Here is a 23,343-nt window from a genome sequence, read left to right as displayed (position 1 = left end):
TGCGTTAAATAGTCCCTGACCGTTTCCAAATACACAGCAGAGGCTGAAAAAAGCATAGATGTGAATGTGTCCCATAGGAAACCATGTAAATGAACTGTAGTGCGTTTCTGCAAAAAGCACCAAAAAACACATAGATGTGAACCAGTTCTAAGACGTTAAGAGGGGTTAAAAAAAACTAAAAGTAGCCCTTTATACTACAACAAAAACCAGATAATAACTACTGTAAGGGGTTCATTTTTTTTTACTGTAGAACTGTGAAAGTGGTATTTGCTGTAGCGATTATTTGCTATTTTTGTACTATAAAGGGCTAATTTTCGTTTTTTTATTTATTTATTTATTTTTTTAAACCCCATTATGTTACTGGCCGATTAATCGATTATGCAATTAATCGATTACCATTTTAATAATCAATTAGTTGTCGATTAATCGATTAGTTGTTTCAGCCCTAGTTAATGCACTGTTGCCTTACATTCCGCAGTTTTTGGTGCGGTTGTGGGTAGTCACTCCTGTTGAGGGTGTGATGGGTTTTTTCCACGCACTGTTTTTTGTGGGTAAAGTTTCACTAGTTCCCACTTGCCATGGTGAATGAAGGGTGTGTATTTATTTATTTTTTATGCTGTTTTCCCAGCCCTTGTTTTGGCACTGCTTGGGGACGTCCCAATGGCTAAGAAAGGAGCTGTACCCGTCAGTGAATATAAGAGAAAATAGGATTTTTTGTACTCGCCTTAAATCCTTTTTTTTTTAATTTACCGACTGACACAGCACCCGCCCCTCCTTTTTCTCTTTGCGTTATACTGCTTGTTGACGTACCGATGACTGCATGGCAGGCTGGAGGGTTGTTACCTAAGGGACTGCCCCCTGGGTGGAACTGGAAAGTTGTGTGTTGCATAACATGTAATGCCTAGTATTCTCCTAAAGGTGGGCGTAACAACCCAATGGCTAAGAGAGGAGCTGTGTCAATCAGTGACTATAAGAGAAAAGTAGACTGGTACTTTTTCATTTGTTTGTGATGCAAAAAGGTCAACCTGGGGAGCCCTCCCATTCGGGCTCTAGTACCCTTCTTCTGCTTAAGAAGTCTGCTATCTGGTTTAGGCTGCCTTTCAGATGTGCTGCTGTTAAGGATGCAAAGTTGTCTTCTGCCCAAGTCAGAGCCTGAAGAGACAAGTGTAGCAGACACCTGCTTCTTGTCTGATAACACCTGGATGTGTTGGCCCCTGATTATCAGTTTGAAGGCCCAAAGCCACAGGAAAATGGCCCTCAGTTTCCTCCAATTGGAGGACCTCCTGGATTCTTCTACTGTCCAGGACCCTTGGGCCATCTGGCTTTCAAGATACGTACACCACTCCCAGGAACTCATTTGTTGTCAAGATCTTTGCAGCGAGAAATGTCCAGAACAAACCCTTGCTCAAATTCGCTTGCCTCCACCACCACAACTTCCTTTTTACTGGAGAAGGGATCTTGATCCGTTTTAGGCCACGAGAAGCCCCAGCGTGGACATAGCTGCCCGAACTGCAACAGATACATTTGTCTGTACTCTCTTCACTGCTGCCTGCACCTTTATAAAACTTTTTCCCTGTATCGAGTCAATGACATACCCCAGATAAGGCACTACTGAGAACCCCTCCAAGTGCTAATGCTTCCGCTATCATCTGAAGATCTGTGGGGGGGAAGAGGAAAGACTGAATGGGAGAGCCCTGAGCTGAAAGTGCGATACCACTCCCCCCTGCTCTGATTGTCAGCCATAGATATCTGTGATGTTGGGGTTATGGGAACATGCAAGTACATGTCCCCGAGATCTATGGAGACCAGAAAGCACCCTGTGGGAAGAAGCTTCCTCCCTGAATAAATGGTGTCCATACGAAACCGTATATAAAGATGGAGAGCAGATATACATGTAAAACGTATGTAGGGCGATTTGTTTCATCCCTGTGTATAACCTGAGGCTGTTCACTTCACTGGGTGCAGCTGCATGCATCACTCCAGTACAACCACTTGAACCACTTGGCGCAAAATCACAAACCTGTATGTAATTTGGCTTTGAGTGTTTAAGCCATTTTTATTTATTTTTTTATTATAAAAAGTGACCATTTTGCCTGGAAGTAGAACTATGGGTGTTTTTTTTTTTGTTTTTTTTCCACCCTGTAGGGTTTATTTTTGCGTCTTTATCCAATTGGGGAGATTTTCCTTCGCTTCCTGTCCCATAGCCAAAACAGGAAATGAGACTGCAAATCAAATCCCTGCAAATGAAAAGGAATCTCTTGGGGACACCCTGGTCACGGAACTAGTGTACCCTTTGGAAGATTTCCCCTCTATTACCTTCCCAGGGACAACCCAAAACTTCAAAACTTGGGATTTTCTTTTACTTTCCATGATAATGGTAAACAGGACAAATAGAGAAGGTGAATCTCCCCAACGGGGACACAGACAGCAATAAAAACTGACAGATGTTCTAACTAATGTTCTTAAAAAAAATAAAAATAAAAAAAAATAAAAAAAAAGGGGGGGGAGGTTTGCATTTAGTTACATTTTTAGGCTGCATTCACACCTGAGCGTAGCGCTTAAGCGTTTTTTACCGCGATTCGCGGCGTTTTTTTACCGCGATTTGCCGCGAATTTGTGCAGGACAAAAGGTCACCAATGTTAAAAGAAGAAAAACGCCCAAATCAGCCCGAGTCTGGGCTTGTTTGAGCTTCAGGCGTAGGGCTTCAGGCGACTTGGGAGTGGAGATGTGAACCATCTCTATTGAGAATAATGGATTTTTTCCCCTCCAGCGTTTTGTAGCTTCAGGCGTCAAGCTACAAAACGCTCAGGTGTGAATGGGGTCTAAAGCTGAACTCCATAATTTATCTGTTTTACATACATAGGTTCAGCATGGCACTATGTAATCATGTATATCTCACACCTGATTGTCAGCTTGGGAAGATCAAAAAAATCACTGTAGTAGTCAGCAAAAGCAAGAGCTATATCCCAGTTCACACCACAACACAACACACATCTTGACAATAACTGGTTTAACTTTATACATTCACATACACTTGTAGCGGCCATAACCCTTGGCAGGGCATCCCTTAACTTTTGGGCTTAACGGTTACCTCAGATTGGCTGGTTCTTCCACGTCTAGGGGTTCCCAGAGTTAGTACCCAACACTTTGGACGCCGATACCATAAAAGTCCATTAGAAAAGGTTTTTATTTGCAGGGGTAACATCCAACAAACACAGTCTCATATGGGAACAGAGGGAAAGGGTGAAGAAACTCAGGCACCTTGAACTGCTAATATCAGAAAGTCTCTAGTACCACCCAGAGAGTAGCCACTCGCAGCTGGGCGCTTCAAGGCTGAACAAATCTCTAGCCAGAGATTATGGCAGTCAGCACTTTGATCCAGAACTTGTGAAATCTTTGACCTTGAGTAACTGGTAACAGAAGTGAACAGGAACCTTTTTCCTCAGTACCTGGAACATTCTCCGTCTCCTTGGCAGTACTGGAAAAACTGTGAAATCACCAGTGTCCTTCACAACTCAGCAACTAGGCACTTCTCAGGATGCCAGCTTGTTGGCCCTCCGCCAAAGAGTCCTCCCCCAGTCACTTACACGAGCTACAGTGCCCCTCCAAGCCGAGAGCACACCCGGACGCCTTGAATCCTCCCTCAGTTACTGCACCTCGGACCAGCCGGTTCCGAGACTCGGGAACAGACGGATCCCTACCCCAGACCAGGCGGGTAAACTGGGGCTAGTCAGACAAAGCATGTTGCGGAGAAACGAACGCTCCCGCGACCGGGACCCCTCGTGTGGCTACCCCCGGTCCAGAATCAGGAAAAGACCGCTAAGGCCTCACAAACGAACTACAACACGTGAATTGCACATCTTAAGTACCCTTCCCCAGACTCCTCAGCGGGGCCCGACACACCCACTGATTGGCTCCGGGAAAGCCGATACCTAAAACGTCCAACCAGGCCTGGTTCTGAGCCGGTCATGTGCACCTCACTGCTTATCTGTAAAGTATTAGTATATCCAAATACTCCCTAAGGGGACTTTTTTGTATTGTTCAGAATGTTTTCCCTCACTCATTTTTATTAAGGGTTTATTATATTTATACATCTGATTTTTCTGTACTTACAGTGAATGAATTTTTGCATCCACACTCCTGATGAGTGAACGTGATTCACGAAACTTATAGTCTTTCTATTCATGTGGTGCCAAGACAGTTCGGCTTTTATACAGCATGTACTCATCTATGTATATGTACAATTATGTATCATCATTGTATACAGTGTATATGTTCATGGTATATTTTTACCACTACATCAGCCTTTGTATATGGTTATGTTTAGAAAACATTATCATGCATTTCTAGACCACGGAATTGCCTTTGATACAATAAAAGTTTTATCGTATATTACTCCATACACTCATTTTTGCAGAAATAAGCCTCTTTTAACCCTTTCAATGCTAAGCCCATTTCTGACATTTGGCGTTTACAAGTTAAAATACATATTTTTTGCTAAAAAAAAAAAATTACATAGAACCCCCAAACAAAAATTTTATAATATATATATATATATATATATATATATATATATATATATATATATATATATATATATATATATATATATATATATATATATATATATATATATATATATATATATATATACACACACACATATACACACACACACCTTTTTATTTTATTTTTAGCAGAGACCCTAGAGAATAAAATGGCAATTGTGGCAATATTTTATGTCACACGGTATGTTTTAAAAACGCAACTTTTTGGGGAAAGGGACACTTTCAAGTATTAAAAAAAAAAACGAAACAGTAAAGTTAGCCCAATTTTTTTGTATAATGTGAAAGATGATGTTACGCCGAGTAGATACCAAACACGTCACGCTTTACAATTGCACGCACTCGTGAAATGGGGAAAAAAAAAAAAAAAAAAAAAAAAAAAAAAAAAAACGACAGTACCTAAAAATCTCCATAGGCGAGGCTTTAAAAAAAAAATAAAAAAAAAAATGTATGCTTACCAGGTTAGAGTGACAGAGAAGATCTAGCGCTAGAATTATTGCTCTCGCTCTGACAATCGTAGCGATACCTCACATGTGTGATTTGAACACAGTTTACATATGCGGGAGCGACTTCCGTATGAGTTTTCTTTGCCGCGCAAGCGGACAGGGGTCGCTTAAAAAATTGTTTATTTTTATATCATTAAATTGTGTTTAAAAAAAATAATAATAATTTGATCACTTTTATTGCTGTCACAAGGAATGTAAACATCCCTTGTGACAGTAGTAAGTTTTGACAGGTACTCTTTAGGGAGGGATTGGGGGTCTAAAAGACCTCCAATCCCTCCGTTGCACTTCAAAGTATTCAGAATTCTGTATATTATTTTAAATCCGGCGCCATTGGTAGCCGAGTAAACAGGAAGTGACTTTTTAGCTGCATCGGTTGTTATTCCTAGATAGCCGATCGCCGCTCTTAAAAACAGTACCGGGATGATGCCTGCAGCTGTGGGCATCATCCCAGTATAACCCCCGAAAGCCGAGGCCACATATCTGCATACGTGCAGCGGGAAGGGGTTAAAGTCCCATTCTTTTATTTTCTTTTGTTTCTAATTCATATAGCCAGGGATGGAGGCCTTTTACTGTAGACAGGTCACACTTTTCTCTTTATAGATTTGCCCACTATTACCTTCCCAATGACAATCCAAAATTTGGAATTTTCATTTACTTTCCATGATAATGGTAAACAGGACAATGGGGACACAGGCAGCAATAAAAACTGGACATATGCTCTAACGTTCTAAGAAAAAAAATGAAGGTTTGCATTTAGTTATACTTTAACCACTTAAGGACCACCTCCTGCACATATACATCAGCAGAATGGCACGGCTGGGCACAAGCACGTACCTGTACGTTATTTAAGTGCCCAGCCGTGGCTCGGGAGTGCACCGCCACGCTCCCGATCAGGTCCTGAGCTCCGTGACCGTGGGACCAGCGGACATGATCGCCGCTGGCGTCCCGCGATCGGAGCACAGAGCTGAAGAACGAGGAGTAGTCTGTGTAAACAAACCTCTCCCTATGCTTCCTACTGAGCCTGTCACTGATAGTCTGTTCCCTGTTATAGGGAAAGACGGTCAGTGACGTCATTCGCCAAGCCCCCTACCGTTTAAAAACACACACACACACACACACACTTAAGTCCTCCCCGCCCCCTAGTGATTAACTCCTTCACTGCCATTTACACAGGAATCAGTGCATTTAAATAGCACTGATTGCTGTATAAATGACAATGGTCCCAAAAATATCCGATGTGTCCCCCATAATGTCGCAGTCACAATAAAAAAAAAATAAAAAAAAGTGTGTGTGTATAATATGTGTGTGTGTATAATATATATATATATATATATATATAAATAAATAAATAAATGTGCTATAAAACTATCCCCTATTTTGTAAACACTATAACTTTTGTGCTAACCAATCAATAATCGCCAATTGCGATTTTCTTTACCAAAAATATGTAGAAGAATACGTATCAGCCTAAACTGAGGAAGAAAAATGTTTTTTTATACATTTTTGGGAATATATATTATAGCAAAAAATATAGAATTTTTTTCAAAATTGTCGCTCTATTTTTGTTTACAACGTAAAAATTAAAAACCACAGAGGTGATCAAATACCACCAAAAGAAAGCTCTATTTGTGGGAAAAAAGGACGCCAATTTTGTTTGAGAGACATGTCGCAGGACTGTGCAATTGTCAGTTAAAGCGACGCAGTGCCAAATCACAAAAAGGGGCGTGGTCCTCTGGTTGTAAATTGGTCCGGGGCTTAAGTGGTTAAAGCTGAACGCCATAAGTTATCCGTTTTAAATACCTACATTGGTTCAGCATGGCACTATGTAATCATGTATATCTCATCTGATGAGCAGCTTGGGAAGGTGAAAAATCACTGTAGTAGTCAGCAATAGCGAGAACTGCTAGGGGCTCTCTTACTGGACAGCAACACCATAAAGAAATTGCCTTAAATGCCTTCACTGCAGTACATCCACTTCATCTCAGAGTTGCACCCAATTTTTTGCGATGCGGCACTACGTTATTTTAACTGACAATGACCGTGCGACACTGTAAACAAATAAAAGGTCTGTCCTTTTTTCCCCCCACAAATTTTCTTTTGGTGGCATTTCATCACTTCTGCGCTTTTTAATTTTTGCGTTATAAAGAAAAAGACAAAAAATAAAAATAAATAAAAAAAGGGAATCAGTTTAGACCAATATGTATTCTGCTACATATTTCTGGTAAACAAAAATCCAAATATGTGTATACTGATTGGTTTGTGCAAAAGTTATAGCATCTACAAACAATGGGATAGATTTATGGAATTTTTCTTTATTTTACAAGTAATGGCAATGATCAGTGACTTATAGCTGGATGGCGATAATGCTGGGGACAAGTCGGACATCTGACACTGTTTTGGGAACAGTGCTAAAAATATGCACCGTTAGTGTAATGACACTGACTGGGAAGGGGTTAACATCAGGGGCAATCAAGGGGTTAACTGTGTAACTAAAATGTGTTTTAACTGTGAGGGAGGGGTTTTTACTAGTGGAAGGCATGGATTGGTGTTCCTGCTTTACAGGATCCATGCCTTCTGTACTGACAGAACGGCAATCTGTCTTGCCATTCTGCTGATGTACAGAATGCTCAGCGTGTGTTAGCCAACACAGAGTCCATTGGACTCACCGATCAGCTCTTGCCAAGTAGAACTGCAGCCGAAGAGATCTGCTGGTGGCACACACTCGATACCTGGAAGTGCAGGAAAAGGTCACTCGCGCACACAAATGATCCTGTGCAGTGCGGCCACCTTGTAGCAGTAAATGTGCGATGGGGCAGTCGGCAAGTGGATATTATACAAGGCATTCCTTAAGGCTAGTTTCACACGAATGCACTGTGGGAAACACGACCTGTGTGCATTCAAATTGTACTGCCCATGCGATCTGAAGCAGGTGTCAGTGCAATAAAAAAAATAAAAAAATAAGTATGGGTTTTTTTCAGTATCATACTTACCTGGGTGGATGTAGCATTGGTTCAATGCTGCATATGTCCCCTGGCGCCTCTGCACTGAGAACCGAGTGATTGAACATCGCCAATCGCTTGGTTTTCACAGCTCCCTGAGCTGAGAGCTGCTGATTGTCAATCAGCAGCTCTCCGCTCTGCTCCCTCCTCACTCACTTACTGGAGCGGTGAGCTATGGAGGGGCGGGGAGCATCCGGCTCAGCCTCTCAGCAGCTTACCGAGAGGCCGAGGTAGGTGTCAGTCCGGGCACCTGGTGGATCCAGACTTACATTGTCAGGAGGACACGGTGCCTGGACTGATTTCTGTGAAGTCAGCAGAGAGCGGACTTCAACCCGCTCTCTTTGCTGAGAACGGATCACAGGGGTGAAAAACAAATTTTGATCCATTGGAAAAGTAAAGTACAGCCAAATTAGTTCAGGCTGGACTTCTCCTTTAACCACTTCAGCCCTGGACCATTTGGCTGGCCAAAGATCAGAGCATTTTTTGCGATTCAGCACTGATACGCTTTAACCAACAATCGCGCGGTCGTGCGACATGGCTCCCAAATAAAATTGACAACTTTTTCCCCCTTTAAATAGAGCTTTCTTTGGGTGGTATTTGATTGCCCCTGCACATATACGTACGTACGTACGTACGTACGTACGTACGTACGTACGTACGTACGTACGTACGTACGTACGCGCGCGTGCGTGCGTGTGTTTTCTGTCACTAGGAAGAATGGGGAAATGCTTGTTTACATAAGCATTTCCCCAGTCTTCCTCTCCGTGAGACAATCGTGGGTATCCCCGCGGACATAGAGTCCGCGGGACCCGTGATCACACTCATGGAGCTCGCAGCAGGCGTGTGTCGCCGGCAGCGCACGCACACCCACAATGCCGCATCTTAAAGGGCTACATACAGGTACGTTAATATGCCTGTACGTGCCCTTCTGCCAACATATATTGGCATGAGCCAGTCGGCAAGGGGTTAAAGACACTTCATACGCAGGTCCCATGCTAGCACCGGATCGCATGGTACAAACCAAAAAATGCGATACGGTTGCAGTGTGGTTCCAAAATTGCTATATGCACGACTTTGGTGCAATTTCAGCCTATCGAGAGGGAATGGGCTCAATCACAACACTCTGAATGACGTGTGAATTGAACAGGAATGCGGTGTGGTTCATAGCGTGAACCAAGCCAAAATAGTGGTGGTGCCACAAGAGTGGCCCCCTTAACTGCACATATGGCAACCGCTTAACATAGAACCTAAGCGGGACCCAAGAAAAAAATAAAATAAAAAAAACACAGCGATCACTGTAGTAGCATTGACTGCTACACTGTTTTTTTTGGCTCCCCCCAGCAGGTACCAGATATATATACACACACACATATACATACATATGTAGCGGCGGCTCCTGAAGAGCACGCGCTATGTGTTTTTTCAAAGTTAAAATTGCCTAAACTGCAGTTTGGTTTGGGTACAATTCTCTAAATTAGACTTCAGCATCAGTCTGACTGGACTGTGATATGTGCAGCCTGCCCATAGGGGGCACTGTCTCTTCTGGCAGGCATGGAACTATGGTCAGGTTGGCTGCTTAAGTTACTCTCTCGCGGAGGCCGCCCAGTGGTAGTGGCGCTCTCACTGTGCTTTCTGGGAGAGGGCATTTAAGATGGGGATGTCACGTGGTTCGGGGTTTCGGTCCAGAATGATGTACTGACTTCATGGTCCTGGTCCTCCTGACCAGCCCCCAGGAAGGCTATGGCCTGGGGTGCAGATTCACCCGATTTTGATGCCTCAGGGCTGGCTAGCCCGAGGCAAGGAAACTAAAGAAGGATTCTGAGGTGGTTGGGAGAGACCCAGTGACTTCAAGCATTCCAGGGAAGGACTCTTCAGAAGAAGACCACGTATGGGTTGGTTTCATAGGAGGAGCCTGGAAAGGCTGAAGTACGGTCTTGTGGATATTGCCAAGCTGGCTGAAAGATCCAGGTAGAGTGTTTTCAAGCTTAGTTTCCCTACGTGTTCTACAACAACGTCTGTGGGAGGGAGGGGGAGAGGGGGAGACTGTCCAACCTGGGTGACCATCCAGTTGCGAATGGCTATTCTCTAAATGCAGTCAAAGTAAACAAGTTCTTCAACATTTTGACTTTGACACTAACAGTACCCGAACTTCCTTCCCAACCCACTGATCCCAATTTAGGAGACTGTTTGTTTATTGTCTACGTTTTTCAAATAAAGTGGATCTGTTGTCGGTCTCTCAAGTTACTGGGCCATCTACCACGGGACACCCCTAGACGTGCAACGAGAACAGAAGGTAGCGGTAAGCCCAAATCTAGCCAGCAGCTCCTTAGAGGGTTAGTGCTACACCTACACACACACACACACACACACACACACACACACACACACACACACACACACACTAGAGCTGCCACCACGCGTCGACTAAGAAAATACGTCGACGTGCGTTTTGGGCGTCGATGCGTCACAGTGGTGGCAGTGCTTGGTATCCAGCGCTGCCCTCCGTGCCGCCGTCCCCCTCTCTTCTCCCCCTCCGTGCCGCCGTCCCTAGGGGTGCAACGGATCGTCACCGATCCGTGATCCGAGCGCACATGCCGCGGTCTAAGCCTTAGGAGAGGTTGCGGCTTCTGCCTAGCTCCGAAGCGGCGCCCATCCTTTCTACACCTAGGCGATAACTTGTAAACAAACCGGCGTCATGACATGATGCCAGTTTCTCTCTCCCCTTTCTGTACTGATCTGTGCAGTGGAGGGGAGAGGTCGGATGGAAGCAGCCATCCCTCCATACCCAGCCGATACTCTGCAATGCAACACTCTGCTGCAAAACAATACTCTGCCCGCCAATGCTCTGCCAGCCAATACAGTACAATACTCTGCCAGCCAATACTCTGCCCGCCAATGCAATACAATACAATACTCTCAAGGTTATCCAAAGGATTAATTAGCTAATAAAAAAAAAAAAAAAAAAAAACACTAGATTAAAAAATAAAAATCGGATAGTTGTTGACTAATCGAAAAAATAATCGATAGATTAGTCGACAGACAAATTAATCGTTAGTTGCAGCTCTAATACACACACACACACACACACACTCTATATATATATATATATATATACATACATACATATACACACACACACACATATATATATATATATATATATATATATATATATACATATATATATATATATATACACACAAACAAACACACAAACAGTGCTATGCTGGACCAATGGGACTTCAGCTTTGCAGAGAAGAGAGAACATTGGTGGACAGGGACTGCCCAGACCCAGGGACTTGTCCAGGACCAACTCGTATCCAGTGACAAGTCTCTATAATACACCACAGTCCCTGGAATTCCTGGTTGATGCCAATTCTAGGACTGCCCCTGAAAACTGAGGAAACATTCTGAGGGAACTGCAAAGTAAAAGTTTCTCCGTTCTAACTAGAAGCTGCCAACATTCCACAGCACCGTCCTCCTCACCTTATCCCTCCCGGCCTGCACCTTCCTCATCCGCTGCTCCTCCGCAGTCCCGTCCATACTTTGCTAACTGTCACTTCACACTCAACATGGCGCTAAGTATCCCGCCTCATCCGCCACACACAAGGGCCAATCGCTAAATAAATTTCAACCAATCACAGTCCGGCCCTTAGGACCTCGACGCGCCCACAAAACGAACTACTGCTTTTGTTCTCTGATTGGACGGGTTCCAGCTAAGGCGCCGCCTAGTTGAGGTCGGCCCCTCCCAGTTACTATAGGAATTGGATTCTCTACGGACGCTCAGAGGAGAGTCTCCGCCCCCACCCCTCCTTCCTCATGTACGTGGGGACAACTTTCAAAAACTTGTGGATTCCGACACTCCCCCTTGTGTCATCGACCAATCATAGCGAAGGAAGTGAGGGGACCGGGAAATGTAATGTAGAAGCGCAATTCAGTAGTGGCTGGTGAAGGGGAAAGCGATCAGCCCTTCCCTGAGGTGTTTACAGTGTAAATGCTGACAGTATTTAAAGCTTTAAAACGGTTGTATGCCCTGATAAAAATTAAAAAAACCTGCAGTGCACACTAGCTCTTTATGAAATACATTAGAACTGCGTATTTTTTTTTTATGCTATAAAGTAACAAAGAAAGACCAATGATTGAAAAAAAACAATATATTTAACTTTTTGATATAATATTCAAAAAAAAAAAAAAAGTCAAAAAACGATTTTTTTCAGCAGTTTAGACCGATATGTATTCTTCTACATATTTTTGATTTAAAAAAAAAGCGCAATAAGCTTATATTGTTTGCGCAAAAGTTATAGCGTCTACAAAATAGGGGATAGCTTTATGCCATTTTTATTATTAATCTTTTTTTCACTAGTAATGGCGGTGATCAGTGATTTTTAGCAGGACATTGCAGCGGACAGATCGGACACTTTTTTTGGGACCAGTGACATTTATACAGCGATCAGTGATAGCCACTGATTACTGTATAAATGTCACTGGCAGGGAAGGAGTTAAAACTAGGGGCAATCAAGGGGTTAAGTGTTCCCTAGGGAGGTGTTTCTAACTGTGGGGGGAGTGTAGTGACTGGAGGAGGAGAGAGATTGCTGTTCCTAATCACTAGGAACAGCAGATCTGTCCTCCCCTGACACAATGGAGATCTGTCTGTTAACATTGACAGATCCCCATTCTGTCTTTCTCAGGAGCGATGTCGGCCACGCACATCGTTTTTCGGTGGCACCGCGCCCCCTAAAGCTCTTACAGCTGCCGACGTACAATGACGGCAATTCGCACAGGAGAGCCTATGCCATGGTTATGCAATAGTTTGTCTGCTTACCTGTTTCCATGTGTTCATCTAGAGACCAGCCGATCCTCACCTGTCTGCTTTTGTAATCCATCCTCTGGCATGGCTCCACCCTAGCTCCTATCAGGGAGCTCTATATTAACCTGTGTAGTGCAAGCCAACCCTGCTGATCAACCTTTGTGTGTTAGCTTCCTGTTACCTGCCGTGTGCTCTTCTGTTCCGTTACCAACTTTGGCGTGTCCTTGACTATCCCTGTTTGCCTGTGATCCTGACCTTTTGGCGTGTCCCTGACTATTCCTGTCTGCTTGTGGCCCTACCTTGGCTTTGTCCTTCACTATCCCTATCTACCTGTTGCCTACTGTGGGTGTGAGCTGGGGGACCCTGGGGGTCACGACCTGGAGCCAGTTGCAGCCAAGTCCGTCCTCACCACTAGAGGCACTGGTGAACACCTGCTGGCTCTTAGACTCCGCGCCCCAGGGAATCTTACGCTCTAACCCCAGTGGGATCTGTCTCCCATCTGCAGCAGTCAGCCATAGGGTCCACAACCTTGCGGTGCACTCCTGATCCCTACGGTGTGCATCTGTCACCTCGCCTCAAGGTGACCTGACAGCCTACCTGCCACAGTACAACTGCAGTGGCTGATCTTTAAAGTGGAGGGCCACACTAAAATAAAAAATGTCATTAATATTCTTAAAAATATTTTACTTACCTGAAACCGCTGTTGCTAGGCAGTCTTCCTAATCTGCCTCATCCTATTCCGCTGCGCTTCCTCCTTTTCGGCGAGCAGCCCCATTGCCTTCTGGGACATGTGTGTGTTCCAGAAAACAACAGGGGCCATTCACAAAGCACCGCGCAACTCGCTCAAGCGCAGTAGGAAATGGGCAGTGAAACCGCAAGGCTCCACTGCCCGTTTCCCCTCGTTAAGATACTCAGCCACCCATGCTCAGCCATCCATCCTCAGCAATACTCAGCCATCCATCCATACTCAGCAATGCTCATCCATCCATCCCCAGCCGTACCCAGCCACACTCAGGCATACTCATTCATGCTTATCCATCCCCATCCAAAAACGTATAGAAAAAAATGACATGTTCAAAAGACTCATTATGCCTCATAGATTATACGTTGGGTTGTTTTCTTTGGAGTCATTTTTGGGGTGTTTCCATTGTCTTGGTGCTCCAGGGCCTTCAAAAGTGTAAGAAGTAGTCTAGAAATTTTATATATGTAATTTATGCTCCAAGAACGTCTGACGGTGCTCCCTGCATGTTGGGTCTCTGTATGTGGCCACGCTGTGTAAAAGTCTTCACACATGTGGTATTGCTATACTCAGGAGGAATAGCAGAATGTCTTTTGGGGTGTAATTTGTGCTATGCACATGTTATGTGTGAGAAATAACCTGCTAATAACACTTTTGTGAAAAAATTGATTTTGCAAAGAATTGTGGGAAAAAATACAACTTTAAAAAACTCACCAATACCTTGGAATGTCTACTTTCCAAAAAGGGGTAATTTGTGGGGTATTTGTACTTTCCTGGCTTGTTAGGGTCTCAATAAATGAGATAGGCTGTTAGTGCATCAGGTGTAATCAATTTTCAGAGATTGGCACCATAGCTTGTGGACAGGGCTGGACTGGGAATGAAAACCAGCCCTGGAAATAATTTAATACCAGCCCCATAGCAGCATAACGTCATTATTTTCTTGTTCATAAAAGAGAAAACCAAACATTTTAAAGCATATTTGAAAAGTGCATTATATATACATAGGGCACAGTGGCTGCGTTTGATGGGCACAGTGGCTGCGTTTGATGGGCACAGTGGCTGTGTTTGATGGGCACAATGGCTGCATTTGACGGGCACAGTGGCTGCGTTTGAGGGCACAGTGGCTGCGTTTGACGGGCACAGTGGCTGCATTAGATGGCGCAAGGGCTGCGTTTGGCACAGTGGCTGCGTTTGACGGGCACAGTGGCTGCGTTTGACGGGCACAGTGGCTGTGTTTGACGGGCACAGTGGCTGCATTTGATGGCGCAAGGGCTGCGTTTGGCACAGTGGCTGCGTTTGACAGGCACATTGGCTGCATTTAAAGGCGCAAAGGCTGCGTTTGATGGGCAAGGGCTGCGTTTGGCACAGTGGCTGTGTTTGACAGGCACAGTGGCTGCGTTTGACGGGCACAGTGGCTGCGTTTGACGGGCACAGTGGCTGCGTTTGAACAGCACAGTGGCTGCGTTTGACGGGCGCAAGGGCTGCGTTTGATGGGCAAGGGCTGCGTTTGGCACAGTGGCTGCATTTGAGGGCACAGTGGCTGCGTTTGATGGGCACAGTGGCTGCGTTTAAGGGCACAGTGGCTGCGTTTGAGGGCACAGTGGCTGCGTTTGACGGGCACAGTGGCTGCATTTGATGGCGCAAGGGCTGCGTTTGGCACAGTGGCTGCGTTTAATGGCACAGTGGCTGCGTTTGATGGACAAGAGCTGCGTTTGGCACAGTGGCTGCGTTTGACGGGCACAGTGGCTACATTTGATGGCGCAAAGGCTGCATTTGATGGGCAAGGGCTGCGTTTGGCACAGTGGCTGCGTTTGACAGGCACAGTGGCTTCGTTTGACGGGCGCAAGGGTTGTGTTTGATGGGCAAGGGCTGCGTTTGGCACAGTGGCTGCATTTAAGGGCACAGTGGCTGCGTTGGGCACAGTGGCTGCGTTTAAGGGCACAGTGGCTGCATTTGACGGGCACAGTGGCTGCGTTTGACGGGCACAGTGGCTGCGTTTGACGGGCACAGTGGCTGCATTTGACGGGCACAGTGGCTGCGTTTGGCACAGTGGCTGTGTTTGACGGGCACAGTGGCTGCATTTGATGGCACAAAGGCTGCGTTTGATGGGCAGGGCTGCGTTTGGCACAGTGGCTGCGTTTGACGGGCACAGTGGCTGCGTTTGACGGGCGCAAGGGCTGCTTTTGATGGGCGCAAGGGATGCGTTTGATGGACAAGGGCTGCGTTTGGCACAGTGGCTGCATTTGAGGGTGCAGTGGCTGCATTTGATGGGCAAGGGCTGCGTTTGGCACAGTGGCTGTGTTTGATGGGCACAGTGGCTGCGTTTGATGGGCACAGTGGCTGCGTTTGCTGGGTACAGTGGTGGCAATTTATGGGCACAGTGAGGCTGCAATTGATGTTTTATTTATTAATTTATTTTCAGTTTGCGCCCCCCCCAAAGTTGCGTTTGGCACAGTGGTTGCATTTGGCGGGCACAGTGGTTGCGTTTGAGGGCACAGTGGCTGCATTTGGAGGGCACAGTGGCTACGTTTTATGGCACAGTGGCTGTGTTTGAGGGCACAGTGGCTGCGTTTGACGGGCACAGTGGCTGCGTTTGACGGGCACAGTGGCTGCGTTTGACGGGCACAAGGGCTGCGTTTGACAGGCACAAGTGCTGCGTTTGACGGCGCAAAGGCTGCGTTTGGCACAGTGGCTGCGTTTTAGGGCACAGTGGCTGCATTTGATGGGCAAGGGCTGCGTTTGACACAGTGGCTGCGTTTAAGGGCACAGTGGCTGCGTTTGATGGCGCAAGGGCTGCGTTTGGCACAGTGGCCGCGTTTGAGGGCACAGTGGCTGCGTTTGATGGGCAAGGGCTGCGTTTGGCACAGTGGCTGCGTTTGACAGGCACAGTGGCTGCATTTGATGGGCAAGGGCTGCATTTGGCACAGTGGCTGCGTTTGGGGGCACAGTGGCTGCGTTTGATGGGTACAGTGGTGGCAATTTATGGGCACAGTGAGGCTGCAATTGATGATTTATTTACTTTTTTCAGTTTGCGCCCCCCCAAAAAAATGCAAAAACAAATAAAAAAAACACTCTTTTTTTTTTTTTGGAGAGAGAGAGATACAGACATAGAGAGAGATACAGACATAGAGAGAGATACAGACATAGAGAGAGATACAGACATAGAGAGAGATACAGACATAGAGAGAGATACAGACAGACAGAGAGATACAGACAGACAGAGAGATACAGACAGACAGAGAGATACAGACAGACAGAGAGATACAGACAGACAGAGAGATACAGACATACAGAGAGAGACAGAGACCTCAGGGAGTACCTTAATTATTCTGATCCACGGACGGCCGTCCTCCTATTCTCCTCGTGCAGTCTAGTGGGCGAGCCGAATGGAAGCAGGAGAAATCAGCGGTGCTGGCACCGCAAGGGCCGAATGCAATTAGAAGTCCTCATGCTCCTCCCCACACTCAGGCAGACAGGCATATCAGTGGGCGGAGACAGATCAGAAGAGGAGGCACAGGCAGACACAGTGCATTGCAAAGTGCGGCGGCCGCCGCTGTTTATTCTGCTGAAGCCAGCCTCGAGACAAAAGCGGCCCCAGGGCACTGATTGCAGACGGCCTACCGGGAACTTTCCCAGTATCCCGGTAGGCCAGTTCAGCCCTGCTTGTGGACTCTATAACTTCCACAAAGACCAAATTATATACGATGATTTGGGTTCTTTTTACCAAAGATATGTAGCAGTATATATTTTTGCCAAAATGTATGAAAAAAAAATACTAATTTCCAAAATTTTATAACAGAACAAATAGCGCAAAAAAAAACCAACAACTCAGCAGTGATTAAATACCACCAAAAGAAAGCTCTATTTGTGTGAAAAAAAAGGACAAAAAATTCATAAGAGGGTAAGAGGTTAAGGAGGTGTGGTAGGGTACATGTCCTATGCCTACATACATTTGCTAGTAGGTGTCCCTCATTCCCATCTCAAATTGTTGGGAGGTATGCTGAAACAGAGCCATAGGGGACTTACTGTGCTGTGATTATTAAAATGATCAGAAGAACACAGTGAGGGGTCTGGGGACTCTACCTTCCTTCCAGAGCAGCAGCATGCTGCCTGTCATGTGTGCCGCTTGCTTGTGCACTGCCACCCACGCTGGGATTGCAGATCTGAAGCTTTTCAGCCACCTCACATAAGCCTCTCCTTCACTCCTCAACACCTGCTGAGGGAGTGGAGGTACAAGTAATCACACCGCCAGGGAAGGCATAGCATAGTCAGTGGGACATGTGGCCTGACTTCATGCACCTATGCCCATGAAAATGAAAAAAAAAAGTTCCTCCTCTGCTCCAGCCTCCTGGGCCCCTCTATTGACCTGATGGGGCCCATTGAAATGTCATTTAAGCCCTGGGTAGCAAGTAGGAGTGGGGTGTGGGCTAGTAAAATCTGTGTATTAATTTAGGCAGGAATGAATAATAAAGCTGCCTGGGCCCCTGTCTTGCTGATGGGGCCCAGTACAACAGGACCAGGTGTACTGCCTTATCAGCAGCCCTGGGAGTAACAGCTCTCAGTGTCTTAGCAACATCCTATTGCTAAGGTAGGAAGTGGAGATGTTGTCTGAGAGTTTTTCAGCCAGACTTTAGGAGGTACGTAGATGGCCAAAACTTATAGCAAGGGCATTATTCTAATTTGGTCAAAGCTGCACAGTTTGTTCTTATCTACATGTACCTCTTATCTGAGTGTCCAGTTATTCCAAAAGGCAGAATTGAGGCACCGTGATGTCACCAGCACCTCCTGGAAACTGGGACCAATGTATTTTTTTTCTTTTGGTGGAATCTTTATTTTTTTAACCTTTTTGGATGCCAATGTTATGGCCTGGCCAGGATTTCAGTCCTTCGCAGCGTAGTGTGTTATCAATTGTGTTCTTGTCGACTATGGTCCCAGCTGCCTTGAGATCATTGACAAGATTCTCCCGTGTAGTTCTGGGCTGATTCCTCACCATTCTCATGATCATTGGAACTCCACGAGGTGAGATCTTGCGTAGAGCCCCAGGCCGAAGGAGAATGACAGTTATTTTGTGTTTCTTGCATTTGTGCATAATCTCACCAACTTTTGTCACCCTCTCACCAAGCTGCTTGGCGATGGTCTTATAGCCTATTCCAGCCTTGTGTAGGTCTACAATCTTGTCCCTGACATCCTTGGACTCTTTGGTCTTGGCCATGGTGGAGAAGATTGGAATCGGATAGCTTCTGTGGACAAATGTCTTTTATACAAGTAACAAGCTGAGATTAGGAGCACTCCCTTTAAGAGAGTGCTCCTAATCTCAGCTTGTTACCCATATAGAAGATATCTGGGAGCCAGAAATCTTGCTGATAGAGAATCAAGTACTTTTTTGACTTATTCAAATGCAAATCAATTTATAACATTTTTGAAATGTGTTTTTCTGGATATTTTTGTTGTTATTCTGTCTCTCGCGGTTGAAATAAACCTACCATTAAAATTATAGACTGATCTTTTTTTTGTCATTGGGCAAACTTACAAAATCAGCAGAGGGTCAAATCCTTTTTTTCCTTCACTGTTTTGCCAAAAAATATGCTCAGCTTTAACCTCCTCTTGTGTGCTGACAACACACAGCATATTTGTGGACTAAGTGGCATCAGCCCTGCCCAGTTTTCTCTTGCTAAACTATTGAATTTCACCATATTGTCTAATGTCCAAAGGATAAGCACCATTTGATCTGTAGTTCAAGATGAGAACAGGGAGGGCTAATTAGCCTACCTGAGATAACCTATGAAGTTTGTAGACAGGATAGATCCTTTCTAAAAGAATAATAGGTTATTTTTGTACTGTAACAAAAATATTTCAAATGGTATAATTAAAAAGACCAAAAGAGTGAAAATGTGAGAAGTCCATTGCCCATTTTTACATATGTAGCACCCTCTAGTGTGCTACTAATGTCATACAAAATCAAAAATGTATTTTTCGCAAAGGACCCTCATTAGCCAGTTCCATTGCTAGAAGTGCAAATGATCCCCATCAATGGACCCCTCAAGCCCACATTTCTCAAACACATTGGGTTCTATTCTTTCAGCTGATGTTATACACGCAGAGCAGTTAGGCTCGGTTCACACAGGGGGCGACACGACTTGCCGCACCGCGACCTGCCGCGACCTCAGCGGCGACATGCAAACGACTTCTGTATAGAAGTCAAAGCAAGTCGCCCGAGGTCGCCCAAAAGTAGTACAGGAACCTTTTTTCTAAGTCGGAGCGACTCGAGTCGCTCCTCTTAGAACGGTTCCGTAGTACAGAACGGGGGCGACTTGTCAGGTCGCGGCGCGTCGCCCCCTGTGTGAACCGAGCCTTAGTGTCAATCATAGAAAGAAAACATGTTTTTATTAGGGCTAGAGGGGGGGGGGGGGTATACATGCTAAAATGTTCCTGTGGACTCCAGTATGTTGGAAGGACCACCAGGAAGCTGGCCACTGGTCTCAGAGTGCATGTTTACAACATCAAAATAAGGATGTTTTCAGGGCTTGGCTCAGTCTTTCCTTATCAAAGCTGGCCACTCAGCTGTCGGCTAATTGCCAACTCCTATCTCTCCACAGTGACCTGTTGATGATATCCTGCTCATCAGTCCTGCCTACTTAAGCCATCCAGTCTGCCCTCGCCTTGGTCACATCTCTAGAGATGCTCTCCTGTGTTCCTGTTAAAGACTTTTTTGAATCAAATCCTTTTTATTATTTTATAAGAAAACAACATTGACACAATACAGACAAAGCCACCAAAATAGAAATCACACCAAACCAAAACATACCAGTTGGTTTACATAATACCTAAGTCATATATTGAAGCCATTTAGACCAGATAACATCAAACTTATTCAGGGAGTTCCTTAGGGAAGGGCTTCCCTGAGGTCTTTGCCTGTTATCGTGTAGATTCGTACTACACGACAGGATGTGTTGTTACCTTGGTAACTTTCGTAAACATGGAGAGGCTGTCCGTCACGTCGTGCTCACCGTAAGCGCACTATAGGAACCCCGTATTGTCTATTCATATATCGGGTGTCACGTAGTTTCCGTGTCCGCTGATGAAGTCCCGCCCATAGGGACGTAACGTACGGACGGAGATCACGTGACGTCACCCGCGGTCATTGATCATTTTAAAGATCGTATGAAGCTTTGTTATTGTAAGTGTGTTTTTTATGTATATTCATCATTAAAACGTTTTTCTATGGAGAGCACTATGGCCTGTCTTTCTATCCACATGGTCTGAGGAATTGTGAATACTGCTATATACCGATCCAGTGTGGGTATTCCACGAACGTGTCAGTTCATTTCACTCTGAATGGGAGAAAGCTGTGTTTTCGTTTGTGAATCGGTCGGATATTGTCGGAGAGGAGTACAGCGATTGGATGAGTTGATATTTAAGTGCATACGACCCTCTGTAATTTAAAGGGTCCATACGATGAGGTGAGCAGCCAATTTTACCATTGGTGGTGGTCCCCCCCTTGGCACTAAGTCACTTTATGCATGAACTGACTGTATACCACTGAAGATTCCTCACGTGGACTTTTTGACTCAAAAGCTATCTTTGGACTTTTTATTAATTTTAATATGTTAGTAATCATTTTATTTTAGTTAGAGCGCTGTACCATCTGTTTGATATATTGTATTTTGGGATTTGGTAATTGATCCTTGGTGTTCAGCAGCTTTTCGTAAAGGGGTTGTACTGCGCTGATTTTTTTCTGTATTTATCCTTAGGGAATATGTATGCTTTTCAAAAAGAATGATCCTATTGAGAGCTACAATCCAATCGGACAGTCTGTGGATGTGGAGAGGTCCACTTGAGAGCAATTTGCCTACAGGCAAGAAAAAGTGCATGCCTTAAAGTATTACCAACATGGAAGGTTATAGATAGAGGTATCATAGTAACCCAATATACATGTAAGCGGTTCAACCGGAACATTAATATCCAATACCCCATTTAAGGTACCAATCCCCACCACCCAGTATCTTTGAAGTTTTGTACATAGCCACAAAAGATGTATTAATGTACCTGTGTTACCGCATCTAGCACAGGCTGGCTCAGATTTCAGTCCAATTGCACAGAGAAACTGCAGAGTTCTATAGACCCTATGGAGAATAAAAATCTGGGTCAGTCTATGTGATGGAGAAAGAGACACCCTAGACGGGGACCGGAGGACATCATCCCAAATCTCCTCAGAGATGGGACCAATATCCTTCTCCCAGCCAGCACGAGAACGGATGGGGAAGTACAATAGAAACCCATCTGACAATACCCTATAAGTAACCGAGGTAAGACCCTTTGTTGACCCTGCCTGTACTATTTTATCTAAGACAGGGATAGAAGGGAAAAATATCTTAGAAGAAAAATGGGCATATAGAGCATGAAGGAATTGATCAAACCAACTGGATTCTACAGAGAACTCTGCCCTCAGATCTTCAAAGGATTTAAGTATACCATTCTGATATAGCTGAGCTAAAGTAGTTATATATAATTTTGCCCATCTCTGAAAACCTCTAAGAGCCGAAATTTGAGAAAGTCTATAATTTTCCCATATGGGAGTGTATCTAGCGGAATATGGGACACCCAGCATTTTTTTAACTGTATACCATACTTTACAGATTAACATACAAGTAGGCATATCAGCAAGCGAGACACCCCCTATTGCACCATCGAGGACAAAAAGTGGAGACCGACCCTTAAATGCAAAAGAGAATAGTCATCAAGCAGGAAAGGATATCTGTTCAGACTCCCATCCAGCAAAATGCTGTAATTGGGAGGCAAGAAAATATCACCTTGGATTAGGAACTGCCAGCCCACCAGCATTTGTGGGATGCTGTAAAGTCTCCAGTTTGATACGAGGGGTTTTGTTCTGCCATATTAATCGCCTAAATATAGTGTTTATCTTAATAAAGATCCGGATAGGTATCCAAATTGGGGCATTATATAAAAAATAGAGGAGCTGAGGCATCCATATCCTTTTTATTAAATTGATACAACCTTTTAGCGATAAAGGGAGCTTAGTCCAGATTTTACTCTGATTTTGAAATCTAGTCTCTGATCCTCCCCTTCTTCCACAGTCCTCAAACCATCTCCTAAAAGAACAGAGCTTTGTGGGAAAGCTGCACATGCTCAGTTTGGTGTGTATTGCTTGAAAGGTTTTTTTTCTTTGGAGAGTACATCTGATCAGCACAGGGCCAATCAGCACTGTCCAGACAGAGGGGCAGGGGTCCTGTACCCTTATAGGACAGTCAGAGGGGAATGAAAACTCCTATAAGCTTTAGCCAGACACTGATAGGAGTCACAAGACTGCTCTAACTGCTGATGAGAAAAGGGTAGAGGTTTATATTTACTAAAACTATTGCATTTCCATGTTCTTTGTACTGTGGGAGACCAGATATAGTGAATGCAGGGTCCCGGGTTTAGTAACATGTAAGCCCGGGTTCACACCTGTGCGATTTGAGTGTTCAAAACTGCATAACAAGTTGCAACCTATTGTAGGCAATGGAATAGGTCAAATCACCGCAACTCATGATGCAGCAACTTTGAAAAAGGTTCTCTCACTATTATTGTACGATTTCATATGCAACTTGCATGACATCTGTGTAAATTAATTTGCACAGTTGTCAGCAAGCCACACATGATTTGCACTGATCAGCAGCTTTGAACTCGTGCTGAAGTAGCTCGATTTCTAAGCTGCACTGGTGTGAAC

The 23,343-nt window shown here is 44.8% G+C and overlaps 1 protein-coding gene across 6 annotated transcripts in view; it reads right to left on the bottom strand.

Moving 5' to 3' along the window:
- PCNT (pericentrin) overlaps positions 1 to 11,697 on the bottom strand; it is a 293,476-nt gene extending 281,779 nt beyond the window's left edge. For all 6 annotated transcript variants that reach the window (XM_077448179.1, XM_077448184.1, XM_077448180.1 and 3 more), the window contains exon 1: positions 11,557 to 11,697. In XM_077448179.1, coding sequence (XP_077304305.1) covers positions 11,557 to 11,613 — 57 coding nt within the window. In that variant the 5' untranslated portion in view covers positions 11,614 to 11,697. The remainder of the gene's footprint in view (positions 1 to 11,556) is intronic.
- Positions 11,698 to 23,343: the final 11,646 nt, after the last annotated feature.

The sequence above is a fragment of the Lithobates pipiens genome, unplaced genomic scaffold, assembly GCF_037356315.1.
Source record: "Lithobates pipiens isolate NorthernLeopardFrog02 unplaced genomic scaffold, aLitPip1_a1.2 Scaffold_22, whole genome shotgun sequence".
NCBI classification, from domain to species: Eukaryota; Metazoa; Chordata; class Amphibia; order Anura; family Ranidae; genus Lithobates; species Lithobates pipiens.
Note: the sequence above shows the minus strand (reverse complement) of the source record. Positions and strands in the feature narration are given on the sequence as shown.